This window comes from Papio anubis, chromosome 1, assembly GCF_008728515.1.
Source record: "Papio anubis isolate 15944 chromosome 1, Panubis1.0, whole genome shotgun sequence".
In the NCBI taxonomy this organism is placed as follows: Eukaryota; Metazoa; Chordata; class Mammalia; order Primates; family Cercopithecidae; genus Papio; species Papio anubis.
In genome coordinates this window covers 50,477,960-50,501,825 of record NC_044976.1, presented here as the reverse complement: position 1 = coordinate 50,501,825, position 23,866 = coordinate 50,477,960, and the positions used below count along the sequence as shown (strand labels likewise).

Genomic DNA, 23,866 nt, shown 5'->3' with positions numbered 1-23,866 from the left:
TGGTTCTTGACTATCCCTAGTTTTTGCATTGGCACATCACATCACACTTGATGGTACAATGTGACTACTGTGGTTACATGACTGTGTTAATCTAACTCCAGACTCATATAACTGTATCACTGTGGAAGAAGGAGAAAGTACTGGCTCTTCTTCCCTTCCCTTGTGCTCATCCCCAGAAGCTGTGGTTATTGTCCGTGTAAATGACATACGGGGACCCACTACAAAAAGCAGTGTCCTGCCTACCACTTCAGGTCTGAGGTAAGTACTATTCTTTCTTTCCCTTTTGCAAAGATTATACTGGGCAGAGATATGGGTAGAATATTCTCCTTGAGCCTGGTGCCACAGCTGAAGAGAATCAAAGACTTGTTGTTCACAACTAGCTCTTCCTTAGGCTTTAAAAAGTACAGGGAATAAGAAAGCTCACATTCATATTCACCAACATGGAAGAACAGGTTAAGAATTTGTGAGGAAAACCTAGCAATGAACAAAATATATAATCAACTTAAGCATCTCCAGCTAAACCTCTGTACAAGTAGGTAATATCCAGTCAAGATGAAGTAACCCTAACATCTGCTACGCCCTGCAAGTGAGTCTAACCATAACAGCTATCATTTATTAAGCATCTACTCTGTGCTAGACACCATGTTAGGTGTTTTATAAATATTACCCTAATCTTTAAATACCTTATGTAGGATTATTTCTATTTTGCAGGTAAGAAAGCGGAAGCTTAACAAGGTTGGATAACTTGTTCACATCCTATAACTAGCAGATGTTAAGAGTTAGGATTCAAACAAATGTGGCTATTTCCATTGCATCATCAGAGAGAAGAGTGTTCTAGTTACCTACTTTAGATCCAGACAAGTTATTTTCAAATTCGAATGTGGTTTGATCTTGATTATTGAAAAGATTTTAGATTTTCAATGACCACAAATCTGAAATAATAACACTATCTGGTTACATACATTCTCCTATCAGTTTTTCTTATGCCACACTCACCTTGCCCCCTATCCGGACCTGAGCCTGAAGTTTGGCTAACTTTTCTTGATTCATGCTGTTGGTAAATCTAGGGGGGGAAAAATAGATTTGTTAAAGTCACTCTTTTACCGAAATCAACAAACTGTTTATGCAACAGTACCTTCTGGTTCACTGAGCTTGTAGTATGCATCAACACCATGACCATGTTAATACTGTCTATATTCTTAATAAACATTAATAACTTGTTCTAGCTTCATAAACCAGGTATTTTTAAAAATCAAAATTAAATTACCATGAGGGAATCAAATATACAAATAAAATAGAATGGGATTCAAAGTCACCTATTCAAAGATCCCTCCTTAAAACATGATTCAATCCTTTGGCATTCAATTAAGCCTAACCAATTATGAAATCTCTGTAGGCAAGCCAGCTTTTTCCCCCAAAGATTTTTACAGCAGAGAGCTGTTACCAAATGTTATTAGCAAAATCTTCAAGTAGATTTTTTTCCCTCCCAAATCACATTCTGTATTTCTTATAAACCATAAAGATGATAAAAGGAAAAAAAAAAGCTGAACAAAGAAGAAATTCAACAAAAGGCTGCCTAGCTGTCAAGATATCAAGTAGTCACATCCTCTATTCAAGGTCAGATGGTATGTTAATAATGGGGAAAGAGAACCAGGTTTTCAGACGTTTGGTGCTTCTGCAGCATTCTCCAGAGTTCATTCAATACCCTGCACTGATACAGTATGTTATACTTGTCAAGATATTCTTGCCTACAGGGTAAAATGCTTCATTGCACAATTTAACAAAAACATATCTTTGCTACAGTAATAAATGTTGGGGGGGAGAGGAGACTCCTAAAACAAGCTTTTTAAAGGTAATCTTGATTTTGAAGATTCTAACATCATGAATCCAGTCTGGTCAGTGAATTCCCACTAAGAAAAAAACATTTTTAAGTTTATAATGGGTCATAACATTCCACATTACATAAACAAAGAAAAGCCAATCAAGGTCCGGCATGGTGGCTCACGCCTATAATCCCAGCACTTTGGGAGGCCGAGGTGGGTGGATCACCTGAGGTCGGGAGTTCGAGACCAGCCTGACCAACATGGAGAAACCCTGTCTCTACTAAAAATACAGAATTAGCCAGGAATGGTGGCACATGCCTGTAATCCCAGCTACTCGGGAGGCTGAGGCAGGAGAATCGCTTGAACTCGGGAGGTGGAGGTTGTGGTGAGCTGAGATTGTGCCATTGCACTCCAGCCTGAGCAACAAGAGTGAAACTCCATCTCAAAAAAAAAAAAAAAAAAAAAAACCACCAAAATAAAAGTCTTGTTTTACTTGTTCTGTGGATCAACAAATCATTACTGAGATGTGGAAGAGGGAATAAAGGACTCGGCTGTTATCAAACCTTCCTTGGCCAATTCTCTAAACCCTGTATAGTCATCATTCCCATGAAAAAGATACTGTTTGCTTCATTTGAGAGATTAATAAAGGAGCATCGAAAACTATATAATTACTAACCACTTTGTACTTTGACACTGTACTTAGGCACTAACCTGTATATATCTCTTCTTTAAGGCTAATGTCCAGATCCCAAATAATATTTAGAATTTATGATTCTTCACTCTGCTCAGCACTGTATCACAATGCTGAAGCAGCTAAAAACACTTTTATAGGAGGAAGTGTGTTTAGAGTTCAAAACAAGAAGTCTTAACTGTATGCCAATCTTAGCTCTGCCATAGACTTAAATTTGATGACTGAAATCCCAATTCCTATGCTCAAATATCCACAGAAAACGATCAACATTCACTTTTCTCAAAGGAATGTGGCCATGAGAGTGTAGTGAACTAACAAAGAGCCTAAGGAATTTATTGCAAAAAAAAAAAAAAGGGGGCTAAGGAAAAACATTAGACCTAGATACTGGGTAAACCCTTTGGGATTCTTTTGCATTTTGAATTAACAATTCCCAAGAGAAGAGACAGGTTGGGATGCCAAGACAAAGTCTTGACTTGTTTGAAATAAAAGCAAGAACAAAATTCACTCTTCAAATCAAGGTATAGATGAAAGAACAGATTCCATTCCAGGTGGTCAGGACAACAGAATTGAGAAATTTTGTTCCTAAGGAGTATCTCAGAGAAAAAGGATTTTAGGGAGACTGAGAGCTTAAGGCAGTAGGGGAGGAAGAAGAGTGGTCTTTTGTTTCTTAGCAAGTTGTGGTGTGTGGAATTCAAGTAGGAAAGAGGACTGGACTGTCTATGAGATGTCAAGCTCAGAATCTGGAGTAGACCTCCAAGATCACCTAGTTTAATTCCCTGTTCTCAATCAACCTTTACTTTATTGCACCCATCATTCCTGTCTGTGATGTCATCTCAACACCTGCTAGCAGCAGCAAAGTGTAAATTACAAACAAAACAGTTCCCTCCCTCCCATCTTAATAGATTAGGAAATGAGGGCCCAGAAGGGAGAAGTCCCTTCCTAGGCCCAAAGGGGAGAAGTAACTTCCTAAAGCCACATGATTAATGAGTTCTTCCTTGGGGATCCCAGGATCTTTCAGCACTGTTCTCAAGGACTCAAGAAAGGGTGTAAACAGGTTTATCTATATTTATTAAGTGCCTAAGTTAGAAGCATTGTGGTAGGCACTTTCACATACATCATGTTTACACAGAGATAAAAATAATTGCAACCTTGAGTCCTGACTTTTTATTATGCAGGGTTTCTCTAACGAGCGCAGGCTTTGGAATCAGAAAGACCAAGGTTCTACCACTTGGGAAAGGTATTTTTTTTTCTCTGAACTTGTTTTCCTCCTGCATTTGCAAAAGTATAACACCACCTACTTCACAGAGTTGTTTTGAGGGTTAAAACATTATCAACCACAGGGAATGGTTCACAGAAGATACACAGTTACTGGTAACTATTGTTACCACTCCCGAGGGGACAACTATGGTAAACTGCAAGAACGTGGGAACGGAAGTTGAAACCGCCATTCACTAGCTGTGCAACACTCAGCCTGTCGGTCAGTCAGCAGGCAGTGAGAGGGAGTTAGAAAGACAGGCAAGGGACGCCGACTTGTAAACAAACATTGCCATTACAAGGTGAAGAGCGCTGCAACTGAGTTCGGTTCCCTGGACTTGAGGGCGGGAAGTGGTAACCTCAGCGTCCCTATCTGTAGGCTGGGAGCATCAAATGAGATCACAACAGAGAGCATGTATAAAGCCCAAAGCACACAACACTGCTGTTGTGAATGAGGAGTAATGGGACAGAGGAGGGGCGTCCACCCGCCTCCTGGGACGGGATCTCGGCGGCAACAGCGCGGGCCCGCTCGCTCCCACAGGGGGCGGTGGTGCTGGGGACCTTCCCACAGGTGCCGACCCCCAGCTGCGCCGCCGGTAACCGACAGGCCAAGCCAGCCGCCTCCGCCCCCGCTCGCCGCACCACGGCGGAAGTGGCAGCCTGAGCGGTTGGCGGGTGTCGAAAGGAGAGGGCGGGGGGAGACCGTGCGCAGCGGCCTATGGCCGTGGAGTGGCGGGACCGCCGGGGGTCTCACCTGAAGCAGGGAGGGTCCTCCAACACCAGCACGCGGCAACAGCAAGATGGCTGCCTCAGCCGAGACAGAGAAAGACGACGGCGGCGGCGGCAGCTGCGGCGGGAGCAGGTCCACGTGACACACCCGACCCCGCCTCTCCCTCTCCGGGGCAGCCTATCCCGGGAGCGCACATCTGAACTCCAACGCCCTGCCTACTTTGCGCATCCCTCTAGTGCTAGTGGCGGCAGGTGCAGGTGGCCGCGCAGCATCCTGGGGCTTGCAGTCTCCCGAGCGTTCCATTGTGTCCCTGCCTACAATTTTAAGGAACCTAATAAAAGGGCGGTCGGTATGTTTTTGTTTGGGTGTGTACTTTTGTTAGGTTGCTTTTTCGCTATGCATTAAGTACGGACTTTAGGACTCAACTAGTACCAGGAAGAAAAAGACCGGACATTTTCACCTGTTTGTTATACAGCGGAGGAGAAAAATTGGGAAGAAATCCTCAACCTACAAGAAAAATAACCAGAAGCTTTACACTTTAGCCTGCAGTGACTTCTGTCCTGGTGTCCTAAGTCCACCTAAGTCAGTTTTGCAATAAGAGGCCCCAAGTTTGGTTTTCTCGGAGCTTGCATCAGTTGGTTGCATCATCCCTGAGTAGAAGATTTGCGGTTGCAAGGAAAAATAAGGTACAGAGCTTCTCCAGCGGGGAAGTGCATGCCTGCACGGCACGAGCCCACGCACCGCAGAACAGGCTTGCCAGGTCTCCTCGGAGACCGTGGCAGGAACCTAACAATGAAATCCAGTCGTCCAGTCTTTATTTGTGGAGGGGGAAGGAGAATCCGAGGCCAGTGGGCAATTCGCCCACTGTTGGGAGCGACTGACCTCACGAATCAATAATTTGCGTTTGACTAGGAAGTGCAGCGGTTCTTGGGGGGAGGGGCTGGACTGGTGGCGAACGCGAGCAGCAACGGTTCTCCTGAACCTCTCTCCCGCCCTTACTATCTTGGCCCACATTTTCCCGCTCCGTCTCGGGACCTGGACACCCAGAATCCATGGAAAGCAACTCGCGCTCGAGAACAGCTTTCGTACCCTTCTACGTGATCTGCACCTTTAAACTCACTCCATCCCAAACCGGACCCCGGAGGCACCACCCACATCCGTCTAACATCACTTCCTCCAGAGTTTGAAAAAAAAAAAATCTGGGAAGGAGAGGGGTTGTGCTGAGCCGCGCTCGGCGAACGGTGTGGACCGTCTGCTGGGACTCCGGCCCTCCGTCCGCTCAGCCCCGTGGCCCCGCGCACCTACTGCCATGGAGACGCGGCCTCGTCTCGGGGCCACCTGTTTGCTGGGCTTCAGTTTCCTGCTCCTCGTCATCTCCTCTGATGGACATAATGGGCTTGGAAAGGGTCAGACCGCGTTCTTATCTTTACTGATCCTGGGCCCCAGCCCAGTATAACCTCTTCTTGCCCTAACACCGTTCCCCTCCCGTTCTATCTCTTAGACCACGCCAGATTTCTTTTTATCTTCCCCAATCACTCCTGGAGTTTGAAGATTTCTTGGGGTAGAGAGTAGCGGGTCTGGGGAATGAAGTTCTACTTGAGGCCTCTCTAAATTACTGGGTTGGGGGGAAGGAATGGCCCGTAAATTAAGAAAAGCATGTTTAAGAGCCCGGCACAGTGCCTAGCACTTGGGAGGTCCTGAGGAGCGGTCACCTTCCCACCCGGGAGAAATAGAGCCGTTGGGGACCTGCATATGCAGAGAACCCTGTCCTAGGTCTGAAGATTTCTCTCCTTGCCTCTTCTGTGAAGAACTAGGTTACTGCCACTTGCTTGCCTTTGGGAGACAGCACCTGCATCCCAGGTAGCTGGATCTAGTGCATAAGAAGGGCAGGGTGAAGGGAGAAGGTCTGCTGTTTAAGGATCCCCAACAGCGAAGTGTTTTTGTGAATGAGCGATCGGTGGTTATGAATGGAAGTTAGGAGGTGTGGCCCCCTACTCCATCCATTACCTGCATCTCCATTCTAAGTTTTAACACCTTTCTCCTCATCAGCCCTTACTTAGCTGAAAGTTGGATTGACATTCTGTGAACTCAGGGTTTATGGTTTTCTAAGTAGATAAATTGTAGCATGGATCCCAACCCCTCTTCCATTTTTTTCCCACTGACCTTACTGTATGGAATGATTCTGCTGCAATCCTTCTGTTTTTGTTTTCTCTTATCCTCTCTATTTTCACATCAATTGGTGAGTAATAAGATTGAGTGGGCATTCATTTTGCCTGAATGCAATCATTCCTTCATTCCATAAATAATTTTTGATCACCTCCTGTATTTCAGGCACTGTTCTAGGCACTAGGGATATAGCTGTAAACAGGACAGACAAGGTTCCTACTCTCGTGGAGCTTATATTCATGTCAGAGAGACAGAGTAGACTCATGAACAAATTAATAAGACAGTTTCAGCTAGGAACAAGTGCTGGGAAAACAACAAGACTGTGATGGAATAGGAAGTAGAAATGCTGGGGAGGTTGGGGAAGCTGGCATCACTTGAGTTATGAAGGTCAGGAGAAGCTTTTTGGAGAATGTGATATGTGGGTTTCCATCTCAGTGATGAAACTGCATGACAAATCCTGTTAGGCCAGAATGTTTTAAATACTGACAATCCCATTTTAAAACAGACTGCCTTTTTGTTTGTTTGTTTTGTTGTTTTGTTTTTTAGACAGAGTCTCGCACTGTTGCCTGGGCTGGAGTCCAATGGCATGATCTCAGCTTACTGCAACCTCTGCCTCCTGGGTTCAAGCGATTCTCCTGCCTCAGCCTCCCGAATAGCTGGGATTACAGGTGTCCACCACCACGCCTGGCTAATTTTTTGTATTTTTAGTAGAGATGGGGTTTCACTATGTTGGCCAGGTTGGTCTTGAACTACTGACCTCATGATCTGCCCGCCTCGGCCTCCCAAATACTGGGATTACAGGTGTGAGCCACTGCACCCAGCCAGACTACTGTATATTTACAGTAAAATTGTAAGTACTGAGAGTAACGGAAGAGTAGTGTGTTAGATATGTGAGTTTAGATCTGAGTTTTTTCTTTGTTGTTTTTTCTGTTTGCTTGCTTTTGTTTTTGAGATAGAGTCTTGCTCTGCCACCCAGGCTGGAGTGCAGTGGTGCTATCTCAGCTCACTGCAACCTCTGCCTCCTGGATTCAAGTGATTCTCCTGCCTCAGCCTCCTGAGTAGCTGGAACTACAGGCGTGTGCCACTATGCCGAGCTAATTTTTTTTTTTTTGTATTTTTTTTGTATTTTTAGTAGAGATGGAGTTTCATCATGTTGGCCAGGCTGGTCTCAAACTCCTGACCTCAGGTGATCCTCCCTCCTGGGCCTCCCAAAGTGTTGGGATTATAAGCGTGAGCCACCGCATCAGGCCTAGATCTGAGTTTTAATTTTTCTGCCACTCACTAGCTGAGTAGCCTTGGGCAAGTTTCTTAACTCTCAAAGCCTCAGTTCCTCATCTGCAAAATAGGCATCATAACTACTTCAGACACTCAACAAATAACTTACTCTGTTCGAGTTACTGTGTTAGGTGTAGGTAATACCTTGGAGTCAGGTATTTTGTATCTTTATTCCTTGTTCAATATTAAGCTTTGTGTGGTTGTTCCTGTTACCATTGTTGTGTAATAAATCACCCCAAAATTTAGTGGGCATTTTATTATGCTCACAATTGTGTGAGTAAGGAATTCAAGGCACACTGGGAAAGGCTTGTCCCTGTTCTATGATGTCTGGGGCCTCGGCTAAACTGGTTACCTCTCCATCTGATCTTTCTGCATAGGCTACTATGGGTTTCCTCACAGTAGCTTTATGGGAGGCTGGATTCCAAGAGTGAGTGCCATAAGAGAACAAGGTGGAAATGCATGGCATTTTTGTCATCTAGCCTTACAAGGCACATAGCATCACTTCCACTGTACCCTGTAGGGGCAGATTCAAGGGAATGGGATATTAGGATCGCACCCTCACCCCCAGTGGGAGGTATGTTGAGGTCACATTGTAAGAAGGGCATATCTGCCACAGTGAACTAGGACTATTTCTGTCTTGTTCATGCTCAGGAATATTTGTTGAAAGAGGAAATGAATGATAAACATGATGATTGTGATTCCGGTCCTTTTTTCAGCTTACAGTCTGGTAAGATACCAAGACAAGTAAGCAGACAGTTACATGGCAGCGTGATATATACTTTGAGCAGGGAAATACTAGGTAGCTGCAGGAGCACATAGAAGGGCAGCTTAGGGCAGTGGGACTGGGTTGGGAGGAGTCAATCAAAAAACAAAAGGCACTTAATATTGTGTCAAACACTTAGAAAGTATTTAATAAATATTAACCAGTATAATCCCTAAAAGGAATTCATACTATTTCAAACTTTTGTTTCATGTATCTCTTGGGTATGGATTCTTGGGAAATAGATTACATCCCACTTCCCCTACTTCCCAAAAAAAGTGCTACCTGGGGCAATGGTTGCTGAAAGTCTTAATGAGATGGATTTCTTCCCAGATGTTTAGCTCTAGCTCTTTCTGGAAGATGGCCTGGTGGTTTGCAGGGAGGAAAGACTGAATGATCTCTACTGTTTTCATTAAGAAGCAGCAGCACAGTGATGTGGACTTAGCACTAAATAGAAATTAGGAGACCCAGGCCAGGCGCGGTGGCTCACGCCTGTTATCCCAGCACTTTGGGAGGCTGAGGCAGTTGGACCACCTGAGGTCAGGAGTTCGAGACCAGCCTGACCAACATGGCGAAACACCATCTCTACTTAAAAAATACAAAAATTAGCCAGGCGTGGTGGCACACAGCTGTAATCCTAGCTACTCGGGAGGCTGAGGCAGGAGAATTGCTTGAACCTGGGAGGCGGAGGTTGCAGTGAGCCGAGATGGCGCCACTGCACTCTAGCCTGGGACAACACAGTGAGACTCTGTCTCAAAAAAGAAAAGAAATTAGGAGGCCTGGATATTAATCCTGGTCAGGCTATTTAGTTCTGGTCCTCCTTGACAACCAATTAATCAATGAGAGAGTTGGACTAGAAGTGCTTCCTAAGATCTCTTCCAGCTCTAACATTCTATAGAGTTCCAAAGTAATTACATTGTTCTCTGTGAACTAAAAATTTGGAATACATCACCTATGGGGAGAAGTAGTGACCCATATTTACTGTACATTTATTGTCCTTCAGGTGCTGTTGTGTGCATTTTTCATGTATTGACTAAGCCTCATAATAACCCTATGAGATGGATAATGTTTTTATCATTATCCCCATTTCACAGATGAAAAAAACCTCAAATGAGGCACAGGAGTCCAGTGGACTAGCTGGAATACAAATCCCAGAGCCAGTGCCCTTAACCAGCATACCATTCCAGTCTCTCAGTGCAGATGCTCCTCTAAAGTTTAAAGGAGAAACTAGAAAGCTGTCAGTGGGAGTGGTTCTTGTGCTCTTCTGCCTGAAACAAAAATGGATGACTTTGTCAAGTCTCTAGAATAAAAATTTGGCGCTAACACATAGGAAGTGTTTTTACCTCCCACACAGTGTTCTACTCACATTCACAACAGCCTATGGGATACATACTTTTGTTAGCCATATTTTGCATTTATGAAAATGGTAAGTGGCTGAACAAAAATTCTGATGCAGGTCTGTTTGACTGAGACAATCATTATTTAGCCACTATGTTCTATGTCTCATAGTGTTCCCTGTTTGAAAGGCTTGGCTACCAGCTCTGATGCTTGACCTTTTGTTATTTAGGTTTCATCAGCTGGGAGTGGGTGGATAATACTTTTCAGATGTCCTTAGCTTACATTCATTAAAACAATTTTTGGATGAAGAGATTGGAAATTCTGATTGAATGCTGTGTTTAGAAATGGTTGCTTTTCTTTCTTTTTAAAAAAATTACTGTTGGAGGGTAAGAGCTGCTGATGTGGGAGACTTCACTTTGCAGATAACTGGCATAAATTAAGTGGCTATACAGGTGACACTTTAGGAAATTGGACTGCCTTCAGATGTTCCATGTTGGCACAGGTGGGAGTGTTAGTGGTGCTGGGGAGTAGACAATTTTAGTAAGAAGGTAAACACTATACTTTTTAAACATCTTTTTGCAAAAACGATCCAAGTTTTCTAGATCTGAAGTTGGTGTTAACATTCTGCTTTGGCAAAGCTGCGTCCATTTGTTCATTTAATCTTTGCTAGAGAGGCAGTAAAGTGTAGTGAATGGTTGTTAACTACAGACCCTGGAACCCAACCACCTAGATTCTAGTCCCAGCTCTGCCACTTAGTGGCAATGTAACCTTGGGCAAGCTGTTTCAGTTCAGCTTCCTTATTTGTAAAGGGATAATTAGAGTTTCTACCTCATAAAGTTATTGTGAGGATTAAAAAAGTTAATACATATAAAAGCATTTAAGTGCCTGGCACATAATAAATTTCATATGTGTTAGTCATTATTAATATTGTTATTACAGTATAATTATTACATAAAATAAGCACTTAGGCTGGGTGCAGTGGTTCATGCCTATAATCCTAGCACTTTGGGAGGCCGAGGCGGGCGGATTGTTTGAGGCCAGGAGTTCAAAACCAGCATGGGCAACATAGCAAGATCCTATCTCTACCAAAAAAAAAAAAAATGTAATTGCTTAATAAGTGATGGTGGTGATTATTACTATTATTAAAAATTCCAATGTAAATTGTAATATGAGTTCTCAAGGAAATTTTGTACATGCATTGGACTATTTTGTTGTTGTTGAGACAATCTTGCTCTGTTGCCTAGGCTGGAGTTCAGTGATGCAATCTCGGCCCACTGCAACCTCTGCCTCCCGGTTTCTAGCGATTCTCCTCCCAAGCAGTTGGGATTACAGGTACCCGCCACCACACCCGGCTAATTTTTGTAGAGTAGAGATGGGGTTTCACTGTATTGGCCAGGCTGGTCTCAAATTCCTGACCTTGTGATTGGCCCGCCTCGGCCTCCCAAAGTCCTGGGATTATAGGCGTGAGCCACCGTGCCCAGCTGCAGTGGACTATTTTCACATTACACCTCTAGACTTACTCTTAGGGATATTGCAGTAGAACAGCTTGGGAAGTACTGGGGTATTAGAAAAGAATGCTAATTAGGAGTCAGGAGACTTAAATTTTGGTTGTGGTCTACCTTGGAGTATTGGATAACTTTTCTTCTAGGCCTCATGAAAATAAGAGGGTTGGACTAAATCTCTAGTGTTGTGACTCTTTACATTTAAATTTATTAAAGTTAAATAAAAGTAAAAATCGAGCCCAAAAGGATTGTCTACATTTCAATTGTTCTGTAGCCACATGTGGCTAGTGACTACCATATTGAACAGCTCATTGCAGTAAGTTCTACTTTACAGTGCTGTTCTAGGTCTCTATTAGTAATAACCTTACATGATGGTAAGGTTTGACACCTAGCTTCTGAGTGGCCTAGGTACATGGAGAATTTATTTTAATTAATTAATTACTTTTTTTTTTTTTGAGACAGAGTCTCACTCTGTCACTCAGGCTGGAGTGCAGTAGCCTGATCCTGGCTCACTGCAACTCCTGCCTCCTGGGTTTAAGCAATTATCCCACCTCAGCCTCTCAGATAGCTGGGATTATAGGTGCATACCACCACATCCAGCTAATTTTTAAATGTTTGGTAGAGATGGGGTTGGCCAGGCTGGTCTTGAACTCCTGAGCTCAAGTGATCTGCCTGCCTCAGCCTCCCAAAGTACTGGGATTACAGACATGAGCCACTGTGCCTAGCTGAGAAATTTTATTTAACCTGATATTAATCTAGCTTCCTTGACTCTCTTTTGTTTGGCTTTGAACTTCTATAAGTCCTTCTGTTTTAGGCATGCTTTTTTTTTTTTTTTTTTTTTTTTTTAAATAAGAAAAGAAACAGGGTCATCCTCTGTTGCCCAAGCTAGAGTGCAGTGGTGCCATCATAACTCACTGCATCCTCGAACTCCTGGCTTCAAGCAGTCTTCTGACATCAGCGTCCTGAGTAGCTGGGACTATAGGCATATGCCACGGCATCCAGCTAATTTTTAAATTTTTTTGTAGAGGTGAGGTTTCACTATGTTGCCCAGACTGGCCTCGAACTCCTGGCTTCAAGTGATCCTCCTGCCTTGGCCTCCCAAAGTGCTGGGATTATAGGTGTGAGCCACCATAACTGGCTAGGTATGCTTTTATAAGCATTGTAGAGGTATTTTTTCTTAAACCAAGTCTGACAATTTTTGTCTTTTCACTTTAATTGGCAAGTTTAGTCCACTTATGTTTGTTTTGATTATTGACAGAGCTGCTCTTGTTTCTGTTATCCAGTTTCTACTGTTTTTTTCTGTGCTTTTTTTTTCTTTTTGCCCTTTCTTTGGCTTGTTCTTATTTTATCTCCTTTATTAGTTTGGAAGTTGGCATTCTAGTTCTTTTCTTTTCGTAGTAATTCTTGACATTTTACTTGCATACTTAACAAAATCTAACACTATTATACCCCTAGTGGTAAGAGGGACTTTAGAACATTTAACTTCAATTACCCCCTCTTTACTTATAAGGAGTTGTCTTATATGTAGTTCTAATTTTAACTTTTTTTTCTAAACTTAGTTATTTATTTTTTAGAGATAGAGTCTCATCCTGTTTCCCAGACTGGCCTCAAACTCCTGGGCTCAAGCGATCCTCCTGCCTCAACCTCCAGAGTAGCTGGGACTACAGGTGCATATTGTGCCTGGCTTAGTTCTCTCTCTCTTTCTTTTTTAACTCTACAAATTGGGCATTATAAATTGCTATACAGACAATATTTACTTGCTCACTATTATTAGTATCTAGGCCTTTTTCTGGGATCATTTCCTACCTGAAAAAGTCCTTTAGCTATCCTTTTGATTTTCTCTGGTTCTCTCTTAGGGGACTATTTCATACTTCTTCCCATCTTTTCAAATCTCCAATACTTCTTCCATAGTCCTTGCTCTCAGTTAGTAATTATGGTCCCCCTATAACAGAAGACAGAAGGAATTGAAAGAGTCCTTTCAAAAATTCTCACTACTGCATTTACCCACTAGTGTTCATATATGCTCCCTTTCCTGTTGTTACCTGATATACCATCATTATTCCTAGCAAAGGCTAATCCCTCTCCTTGAGTGCTAAATCCCGTCTCATCTCACTGACTCACCAACATTTTACCAGTGACTCTCCCTTCTCATGTTGTATTACCCCTTTTTCCTATCTTTACTGTATCATATATCAGCTTTCAGTTGTCCCTGGTACAGCAAAAATCTTTTTTTTTTTTTTTTTTTTGAGACAGAGTCTTACTCTGTCATCCAGGCTGGAGTGCAGTGGCATGATTTTGGCTTACTGCAACCTTCACCTCCAAGTTCAAGCAATTCTCATGCCTCAGCTTTCTGAGTAGCTGGAATTACAGGTACATGCCACCATACCCGGCTAATTTTTTTTTTTCTTTAGTAGAGAAGGGGTTTCACCATGTTGGCCAGGATGGTCTCGATCTCTTGACCTCGTGATCCACCCACCTTGGCCTCCCAAAGTGCTGGGATTACAGGCGTGAGCCACTGCACCCGGCCTAATTTTTGTATTTTTAGTAGAGATGGGGTTTCACCATGTTAGGTTAGACCAGGCTGGTCTCGGACTCCTGACCTCAAGTGATCTGCCTGCCTTGGCCTCTAAAAGTGCTGGGATTACAGGTGTGAGCCACTGCACCCAGTCAAAATTTTTTTGAAAGAGTTGTATGTATTGGATCTAATTTTTCTCCTTGGACTGTCTTGGTCATGCTCTAATCATGCTTTCATCCTCACTGTAAATGGCAGCTCCATCCTTCTACCTGTCCAGGCCAAAAACCTTACAGTGATCCTTGACTTCTCTTTTTGCTCTCATACCCCATATCCATAGCAAAATTCTGCTAACTTTGCCTTTGAAACATATCCAGAACCCACTGGTATCTTACTCCCTCTACCACCCCAGCTGGTCTAGTCCACTATCATCTCTTGCCTGGATTATTGTAGTAGCCTCTTTATTAGTCTCCTTGCTTTTGCCTTGCTCTGCTGTATTAGTTTGCTAAGGCTACAGGAACAAAGTACCACAAACTGTGTCTTTTTTTTTTTTTTTTTGAGACAGAGTTGCTCTGTCACCTAGGCTGGAGTGCAGTGGGGCAATCACAGCTCACTACAGCCTTGACCTCCCAGGCTCAATCGATCCTCCTGCCTCCACCTCCCAAGTAGCTAGGACTACAGGCATGCACCACCATACCTGGCTAATTTTTCTATTTTTTATAGAGATGGGATCTCACTATGTTGCCCAGGCTAGTCTCAAACTCCTGGACTCAAGTGATCCTCTCACCTCGGCCTCCCAGAGTGCTGGGATTATAGGCATGAGCCACCATCCCCAGCCCAAACTGTGTCTTCAACAACAGAAATTTATTGTCTCACAGTTCTGGAGGCTAGGAGTCCAAAATCAAGGTATCAGCAAGATTGTTTTTTCTAACGGCTGTGAGGGAAGGATAGAAAAATCTCTCAGCTTATCTAAAAATGTCTATTTTGCTCTTATTTTTGAAAGATAGTTTTGCTGGGTACAAAATTCTAGGTTTAGAGTTATTTTCTTTTAGTATTTTAAAGGTGATATTCCTGCTGTCTTCTGATTTCTGTTGTTTCTGTCAGTCTAATCATTGATCTTTTGTAGAAAATATGTCATTTCTCGGCCAGGTCTGGTGGCTCACACCTGTAATCCCAGCACTCTGTAGGAGGTCGTGGTAGGCAGATCACCCGAAGTCAGGAGTTTGAGACTAGCCTGGCCAACATGATGAAACCCCGTCTCTACTAAAATACAAAAATTAGCCAGGCATGGTGGCAGGCGCCTGTAATCCCAGCTACTCAGGAGGCTAAGGCAGGAAAATCGCTTGAACTCAGGAGGTGGAGATTGTGTGAGCCAAGATCACGTCACTGCACTCCTGCCTGGGCGACAGAGCCAGACTCTGTCTCAAAAAAAAAAAAAAAAAAAAAAGTCACTTCTTTTTGAGTGCTCTTAAGATCTTCCCAGTGTTTTTGTTGCTCTGCAGTTTCACTATTTAAAAGTTTGTTTTTATAATTTATCCCAGTTAATACATATTATGAAGAAATATGTAGAGTCATGGTTGTATTTTGTTTGTTTATTTTTGAGACAGGATCTCTCTGCCACCCAGGAGTGCAGTGACACAATCATTGCTCACTGCGGCCTCAAACTCCTGGGCTCAAACAGTCCTTCCGCCTCAGCCTCCCAAGTAGCCAAGACTATGGGCACATGCCAGTGTGCCAGACTTTTAATTTTTTGTAGAGACAAGATCTCTCTGTGTTGCCCAGGCTGGTTTCCAACTCCTGGACTCAAGTGATCATTCTGCCTTGGCTTCCCAAAATGCTAGCATTATAGGTATGAGCCGCTGTGCCTGGCCATATTAATGTTTTATCTTGTTCTTGAAAATGCTGAGCCATTATCTCTTCAAATATGCCTTTAAAAAAAAAAAAAAAAAAAGACAGTTTCCCCTATTGCCCAGGCTGGAGTGCAGTGGCACAATCTCAGCTCACTGCAACCTCCACCTCCCGGGCTCCAGTGATTCTTGTACCTCAGCCTCCCAAATAGCTGGGACTACAGGCGTGTGTCACCATGCCTGGCTAATTTTTGTGTTTTTAGTAGAGCAGAATTTTCACCATGTTGGCCAGGCTGGTCTCGAACTCCTGGCCTCAAGTAATCTGTCTGCCTCAGCCTCCCAAAGTGCTGGGATTACAAGTGTGAGCCACCATGCCCTGCCTTCAAATATGTCTTCTTCCTTCACCCTTTCATTCTGAGACTCCAAATTTATGTGTATTAGACTTTCACAATCTATTCTATATCTCTTGGCCTCTCCATAACTTTCATTTCCTATCTCTTTGTGTTGCATCTTGAATACCTTTTTCTGATCTATGCCTCTGCCTGCCTCTAATTTGCTGTTTTAACTTGTCCACTGCATTTTAAAAAATTGATACTTTATTTTTGGAGCAGCTTTATGTCTATAGAAAAATTGAGCAGAAAATACAGAAAATACAGGGTTCTTCCCTCTCTCCCTCCTTCTCCCAACTTCTAGTAACATCTTGCACTAATGTGGTACATTTGTTACAACTGATGAACCTATATTGATATATTATTATTAACTAAAGTTCCTAGTTTACATTTGGGTTCATTCTTGGTCTTGTACATTCTTTTTTTTCTTTTTTTTTGAGACGGAGTCTCGTTCTGTCACCCAGGCTGGAGTGCAGTGGCTGGATCTCAGCTCACTGCAAGCTCCGCCTTCTGGGTTTATGCCATTCTCTATTTGATATTCAGTAACCTTATGAGATATAATTATTATGCCTCTTAAAGATGAGACAGCTGAAGCATAGAGTGATTAAGTAAAACTGGGTTATTAATAAGGCCAAATTTAAATGAGATAACACATGTGATATGTCAGGCACATATAAGGTGGTCAGTAAATAGCAGCTAGCATTATGATCACTAATAATTTTTGGATATACAATTATGTGATTTGATCTAAATAAGATTCATTTGCTCAAAAAATATTTTATGGAGCATTTAGTGTGACCATGTGTACTACTAAATGCTAAGGAAACAAGAGAGGAATAAGACAGATATGGTCCAGAGATAGACACATACACATTTACAAGTCATCCTGGGGAGTGCTGTGATGGGGCAAGAATAGGGTGCTTTGGGAGTCAGGGAAGATATACCAGAAGAAATGCCCTCTAGGCTTATACCTGAAGAATGAATTGGAGGTATGGGATGGAAGGAATTGCACAGGTAGTAGTGATTGTGAAAGCCTAGAGGGGAGAGAGTGCATGCTGCTCTCATTTAAAGAAGTGAAAGGGCCGGGCGCAGTGGCTCCCACCTGTAATCCCAGCACTTTGGAAAGCTGAGGAGGCTGGCGGATACCTGAGCTTGGGAGTTTGAGACCAGCCTGGCCAACATGGCAAAACCTTGTCTCTACTAAAAATGCAAAAATTACAGTCCAGGCGCAGTGGCTCACGCCTGTAAGCCCAGTAGTTTGGGAGGCTGAGGCGGGCAGATCACCTGAGGTTGGGAGTTCAAGACCAGTCTGACCAACATGGAGAAACCCCATCTTTACAAAAAATACAAAATACACCAGGCTTGGTGGCACATGCCTGTAATCCCAGCTACTCGGGAGACTGAGGCAGGAGAACCACTTAACCCGGGAGGTGGAGGTTGTGGTGAGCCAAGATCGTGCCACTGCACTCCAGCCTGGGCAACAAGAGTAAAACTCCATCTCCAAAAAAAAAAAAAAAAAATTAGCCAGGTGTGGTGGCAGACGCCTCTAATTCCAGCTACTCAGGAGGCTGAGGCACAAGAATCGCTTGAACCTGGGAGGTAGAGGTTGCAGTGAGCCAAGATCACACCACTGCATTCTAGCATTGGTGACAGACTCTATCTAAAAAAACAAACAAAAAAAGGAACGGACAGGGTGTATGTATAAGATTTTAGGAAAAGTGTGGAAAGTGAGGCTGGAGAGGTGGGCAGGTGCCATATTCTGAAAAGCTTTATAAACCCTACTACAAGAGTTGGACCTTTATCTTTAGGGCATTGGAAAGTCTTTGAATGTTTTTTTGTTTTTGTTTTTTTCCAGGAGTAACATGATTTAGAAAGACCATTCTGTGCTATCCTACAAAACATGCTCAAGAGTTTAAAATAGAAAGATTACTCTGGCTGAATTGTGGGCATAATAATAACAATAGCTTTAAATACTAACTTCATTTAATCCTTATACTAACCCTTGGAGGTAGGTCTTATTGTCTTGTTTTTATAGATGAAGAGGGAAAATAAGAAAGAAATTGAGACTTGGAGAGCTTACTTCACTCACAAAAATTCACACACTTAATAGGAAGTGGAGTCATGGACCTAGGTCTTTCTGAATCTAAAGCTGTATTGCTGAATCACCTTGAATTAGTTATGATTTGTTATGACCTGCTTTATGTTTACTCTGTGAGAAATTCTCATTCATTCTTATAGTGTTATTAGCATATTCCATGATAGTTTACAAAGCATTTAATGTCATTTTTTAATTTAGCCTCCTTTGAAACTGTGAATTAGGTGGTGGTGTCTCCATTTTGCAGGTATGAAAACTGAGGCTTGAGGTATGGTCCCATACACCTAGAAGGTGGTGGAGCTGGGACTTGAACACCAAGCTCTTGACAGAAGAAAACCTTCTTATTGGGTATCTTGTGAACATGCACACTTTCTTCTTGGGACTGTGCCCTTTGTTCATTGTGTGAATGCTTATAAAGTTCTTTCCTTCCAGGTTTTGGAGATCATATTCATTGGAGGACACTGGAAGATGGGAAGAAAGAAGCAGCTGCCAGGTACAAGACATGGTTTTAGGTCATTCATGGTGGTAAAACACTTTTCAGTTATCAACTTAATGTTAATTTTGGTGAAGGGCTATACCAAGGCAGAGCAAGAACTGAATAGTTGCCTAATTACAACAGCAATAATATTGGCTAACATTTATAGTTGAGCCTTGAACAACATGGTTTTTTTTTTTTTTTCTTTTTTGAGATAGAGTCTTGCTCTGTCACCCAGGCTGGAGTAGAGTGGTGTGATCTTGGTTGATTGCAACCTCCACCCCCCAGGTTCAAGCGATTCTTGTCAAGCCTCAGCCTCCCACATAGCTGAGATTATAAGCATGTGCTACCAGTTTTTGTAGTTTTTAGTAGAGACAGGGTTTCACCATGTTGGCCAGGCTGGTCTTGAGCTCCCAACCTCACGCGATCTGCCTGCCTCGGCCTCCCAGAGTGCTGGGATTACAGATGTGAGCCACCATGCCCGGCCAAACAACATGGATTTGAACTGCACAGGTCCACTTGTATGTGGATTTTTTTCAATAATAAATGTATTGGAAGATGTTATGGAGATTTCAAGCAGTTTGAAAAAACTTGCAGATGAACGGCATAGCCTAGAAATACCAAAAAACTTCAGAAAATGGTACGTTACAAGTGTATAAAATATATGTAGATACTAGTCTATATTATCATTTACTACCATAAAACATACAGAAATCCAGAAATCTACAAGTTAAAATTTATCAAAACTTCTGCACACTGGCTGGGTGCGGTGGCTCATGCCTATAATCTCAGCACTTTGGTAGGTTGAGGCAGGCAGATCACTTGAGCCCAGGAATTTGAGACCAATCTGGGCAACATGGTGAAACCCGTTCTCTACAAAAACTAACAGTTATTTGGGGGGGTTAAGGTGGGAGGACCAATTGAGCCTGGGAGTTTGAGGGTGCAGTGAGCTGAGACCATGCCACTGCACTGCAGCCTGGAAACAGAGTGAGACCCTGTCTAAAAAGCTTCTGTCCAGCCATGGTGGCTCATGCCTGTAATTTCAACACTTTGGGAGGCTGAGGTGGGCGGATTATCTGAGGTCGGGAGTTCAAGACCACCCTGGCCAACATGGTGAAACCCCGTCTCTACTAAAAATACAAAAATTACCTGGGCATGGTGTGCGCGCCTGCAGTCCCAGCTACTAGGGGAGGTTGAGGCAGGAGAAGGAACCCGTGAGTGAGGCTGCGAGCTCATTGCACCCACTGCACTCCAGCTTCCAGACAGAGCAAGACTCTGTCTCAAAAAAAATGAAGAAGAAATAAAATAAAAAAAACTTCTGCACACAAACAGTTATAGACCACACATGATGCCATTTGCAGAAGGGGAGAATGTACACAATGCAAAAGTGAGGGTGAGGCCTGCCGATGAAGGCGGGAGGTAGGGTCGATCTCCACGTGCCTCCTGGCTTCCTCCTCGGGAGTTTACGCCATTCTCCTGCCTCAGCCTCCCGAAATGTACACAAATTTAAAGATGCCATATTAAATCATAACTGCATAAAAATTAACTGTAGTATATAACATATGACTAATAATTTTGTGGCGACCTCCTGTTGCTATGGAGATGAGCTCAAGTATTGTGAGTATCCACTTAAAATGCGGTGCAACATTAATCATCTTCAGTGAGCAGTACGTCTCTCCAGTGTATTGTGTATTGCAATATAAAGTAGTCTCTCAGCTGGGCATGGTGGCTCATACCTGTAATCCCAACACTTTAGGAGGCCGAGGTGGGTGGATCACTTGAGGTCAGGAGTTCGAGACCAGCCTGGCCAACATGGTGAAACCCTGTCTCTACTAAAAATACAAAAAACTTAGCTGGGCGTGGTGGGTGCATACCTGAAATCCCAGCTACTCGGGGGGCTGAGGCAGGATAATCGCTTGAACCCGGGAGACGGAGGTTGCAGTGACCCAAGATCATGCCACTGCACTCCAGCCTGGGGTCTCAACAACAACAACAAAAAGTAATCTCTTACAACTCTTGCATATTTTTCCTGGTATTTAGTACAATATCATAAACCTAGAATAACACCATGAAACCCATACAAGGTGCCATTGGTGATGCTGGAAGTGTTCCCAAGAAGCAGAGAATGCTCATGACATTACAAGAAAAAATTGAATTGCTTGACATGTACTGTAGACTGAGGTCTACAGAGGTAGTTGCTTGCCGTTTCAAGATAAATGACTCTTTTTTTTTTTTTTTGAAACGATATCTTGCTCTGGCCCGGCCAAATGAATCATTTTTGAGAGTCTGAGGCAGGAGGATTGCTTGAGCCCAGTAGATAGAGACCAGCCTGGGCAACAAAGTAAGACCTTGTCTCTACAAAAAAAAAAAAAACAAACTTTTTTTTTAAGATAAATCCAGCGTAAGAACCAATTGTGTAAAAAAAAAAAAAAAAGGAAATTCATGAAGTTGTCACTGTAGCCATGCCAACAGGCGCAAAAACCTTGCACTTTTTGCCAAATGCCTTTTTATGTGCATAATATGCAGCTTTTATGTGGGTACTATAAGAAAGGCATACCTATTGACTCTAATATGATTTGAGAAAAAGCAAAGTCATTATATGGCAACTTAAAGCAAAAAGGTGGTGAAGGATCTAAAGCTGGAGTATTTAATGCCAACAAATGATGGTTTGCTGATTTTAGAAAGAGGTCTGGCTTAAAAAATGTCAAGATAGGCTGGGTGCAGTGATGCCCGTAATCGCAGCACTTTGGCAGTCCAAGGTGGGTGGATCATTTGAGGTTAAGAGTTCATGACCAGCCTGGCCCACATGGTGAAACCCCATCTTTACAAAAAATATAAAAATTAGCCAGGCGATGGTGGCCCACACCTATAATCCCAGCTACTCGGGAGGCTGAGGCAGGAGCATCGCTTGAGCCTGGGAGGCGGAGGTTGTGTGAGCCGAGATCCTGCCACTGCACTCCAGCCTGGGTGACAGAGTGAGACCCAGTCTCAAAAACAAAAACAAAAACAAAAACAACCAAAAAAAAAAAAAAAAAACGAGATACAGGAGAAGCAGCTTATGCTAACTAAGAGGCAGCAGATGAATTCTCAGACACCATTAAGAAAATCACTGAAGAGAAAGGATATCTGCCTGAACAGGTATTTAATGCAGATTAAGGTACCCTATTTTGGAAAAAAAAAAAAAAAGCCACAAAGGACATTAATAGTAAGGAAGACCAACCTGGGCAACATGGGAAACTCTGTCTCTACAAAAAATAGAAAAATTAGCTGGGTGTGGTGGTGCATGCCTGTTGTCCCTGCTACTCAGGAGTCTGAGGTGGGAGGATTGCTTGAGCCTGGAAGATTGAGGCTGCAGTGAGCTATGACTGCACCACTGAACTGTAGCCTGGGTAACAGAATAAGACCCTATTTCAGTTTTCAAAAGAGAAAAAAAAAAGAAGAGAAGCAAGTACCAAGATTGAAGGCAAGAAGAGATAGGCTAACTCTACTGTTTTATGCAAAAAACCCCAGCACTTTGGGAGGTAGAGGTAGGACGACTACCAGAGCCCAGGAGTTTGAGTCAGGTTTGTCATCAGAACTGCCCTTGTCTATAAAGCTGTTAACCCCCAGCCTCGAAGAGCAAAGATAAACACCAGCTACCAGTGTTTAGGTTGTGCAATAAGAAGGCTTAGACAACAAGAACCCTTTTTCTGGATTGGTTCCACCAATGCTTTGTCCCTGAAGTCAGGAAGTACCTAGTCAATAAGAGACTGCCTTTTAAAGTTATTTTGATATTGAACAATACTCTGGCCACCCAGAGCCCCATGAGTTCAACACCAAAGGCATAAAAATGGTCTATTTGCGGCTGGGCATGGTGGTTCACGCCTGTAATCCCAGCACTTTGGGAGGCCGAGGTGGGGAGATCACCTGAGGTCGGGAGTTCCAGACCAGCCTGACCAACTTGAAGAAACCCCGTCTCTACTAAAAATACAAAATTCACCAGGCCTGGTGGTGCATGCCTATAAAGCCAGCTACTCGGGAGGCTGAGGCAGGAGAATCACTTGAACCTGGGAGGTGGAGGTTGCAGTGAACTGATAACACGCCATTGCATTCCAGCCTGGGCAATAAGCGTGAAACTCTGTCTCAAAAAGAAAGAAAGAAAGAAGGAAAGAAGGAAGGAAGGAAGGAAGGAAGGAGAGAAGCAGAGAAGAGAAAAGAAAGAGGTCTATTTGCCTCCAAACAGTATTTCAATCAACTACTACATCAGGGGGTGATAAAGACCTTTAAGGCTCATTACACACAGTCCTATATGGAAAATAGACTGTCAAAGCTATGGAAGAGAACTGCAATAGAGAGAACATCATGAAAGTTTAGGAGGGTTATACCATTGAAGATGCCATTGTTGTTATAGAAATAGCTGTGAAGACCATCAAGCCTGAAACAATAAATTCCTGCTGGATAAAACTGTGTCCAGATGTACATATGACTTCACAGGGTTTATGACAGATAATTAAAATCATGAAAGAGATTGTGGATATGGCAAAAAAAAAAAAAAAAAAAAAAGTGAGGGGTAAAGGGTTTTAAGATACGATCTTGGATAAATTCAAGAGCTAATAGACACCAAATCAGAGGAATGAACAGAAGATAACTTGATGGAGATGAGTGCCAGATGATGAGGAAAAAACACGTAGAAGAAGCACTGCCAGAAAACAGATCTGGCAGAAGGTTTTAATTATTTAGGAGTGCTTTTGACTTACTTTACAACATGGAACCTTCTAAGATATGTGCCCTAAAACTAAATCAAAGAAAAAGGATTGGTATTGTGTAGAAACATTTTTAGAGAAATGAAAAAGCAAAAAAGTCAGACAGAAATTATATTTCCATAAAGTTACACCAAGTGTGCCTGCCTGTTCTGCCTCCCCTTCCACCCTCTTCTGCCTCTGCCATCCTGAGACAGCAAGACCAACCCCTCCTCTTCCTCCTCCTCCTCCTCCTCAGCCTACTCAGTGTGAAGACAAGGATGAAGACCT

The 23,866-nt window shown here is 43.0% G+C and overlaps 2 protein-coding genes across 3 annotated transcripts in view; one reads left to right on the top strand and one right to left on the bottom strand.

The window, feature by feature from the left end:
• The window catches only part of BTF3L4 (basic transcription factor 3 like 4), a 33,060-nt gene extending 28,281 nt beyond the window's left edge, over nucleotides 1-4,779 (bottom strand). Inside the window, exons 1-2 of one of the 2 annotated variants that reach the window (XM_003891884.4) lie at nucleotides 4,523-4,779; nucleotides 997-1,063 (exon numbers count right to left, since the gene is read on the bottom strand). In XM_003891884.4, the coding sequence (XP_003891933.1) occupies nucleotides 997-1,050 (54 nt within the window). In that variant the 5' untranslated portion in view covers nucleotides 1,051-1,063; nucleotides 4,523-4,779. The remainder of the gene's footprint in view (nucleotides 1-996; nucleotides 1,064-4,522) is intronic. The other variant, XM_009208577.3, reaches the window with a different exon arrangement.
• TXNDC12 (thioredoxin domain containing 12) overlaps nucleotides 4,733-23,866 on the top strand; it is a 35,238-nt gene continuing 16,104 nt past the window's right edge. Inside the window, exons 1-2 of the mRNA XM_009208588.2 lie at nucleotides 4,733-5,904; nucleotides 18,815-18,875. Of these exons, the coding sequence (XP_009206852.1) occupies nucleotides 5,808-5,904; nucleotides 18,815-18,875 (158 nt within the window). The 5' untranslated portion in view covers nucleotides 4,733-5,807. The remainder of the gene's footprint in view (nucleotides 5,905-18,814; nucleotides 18,876-23,866) is intronic.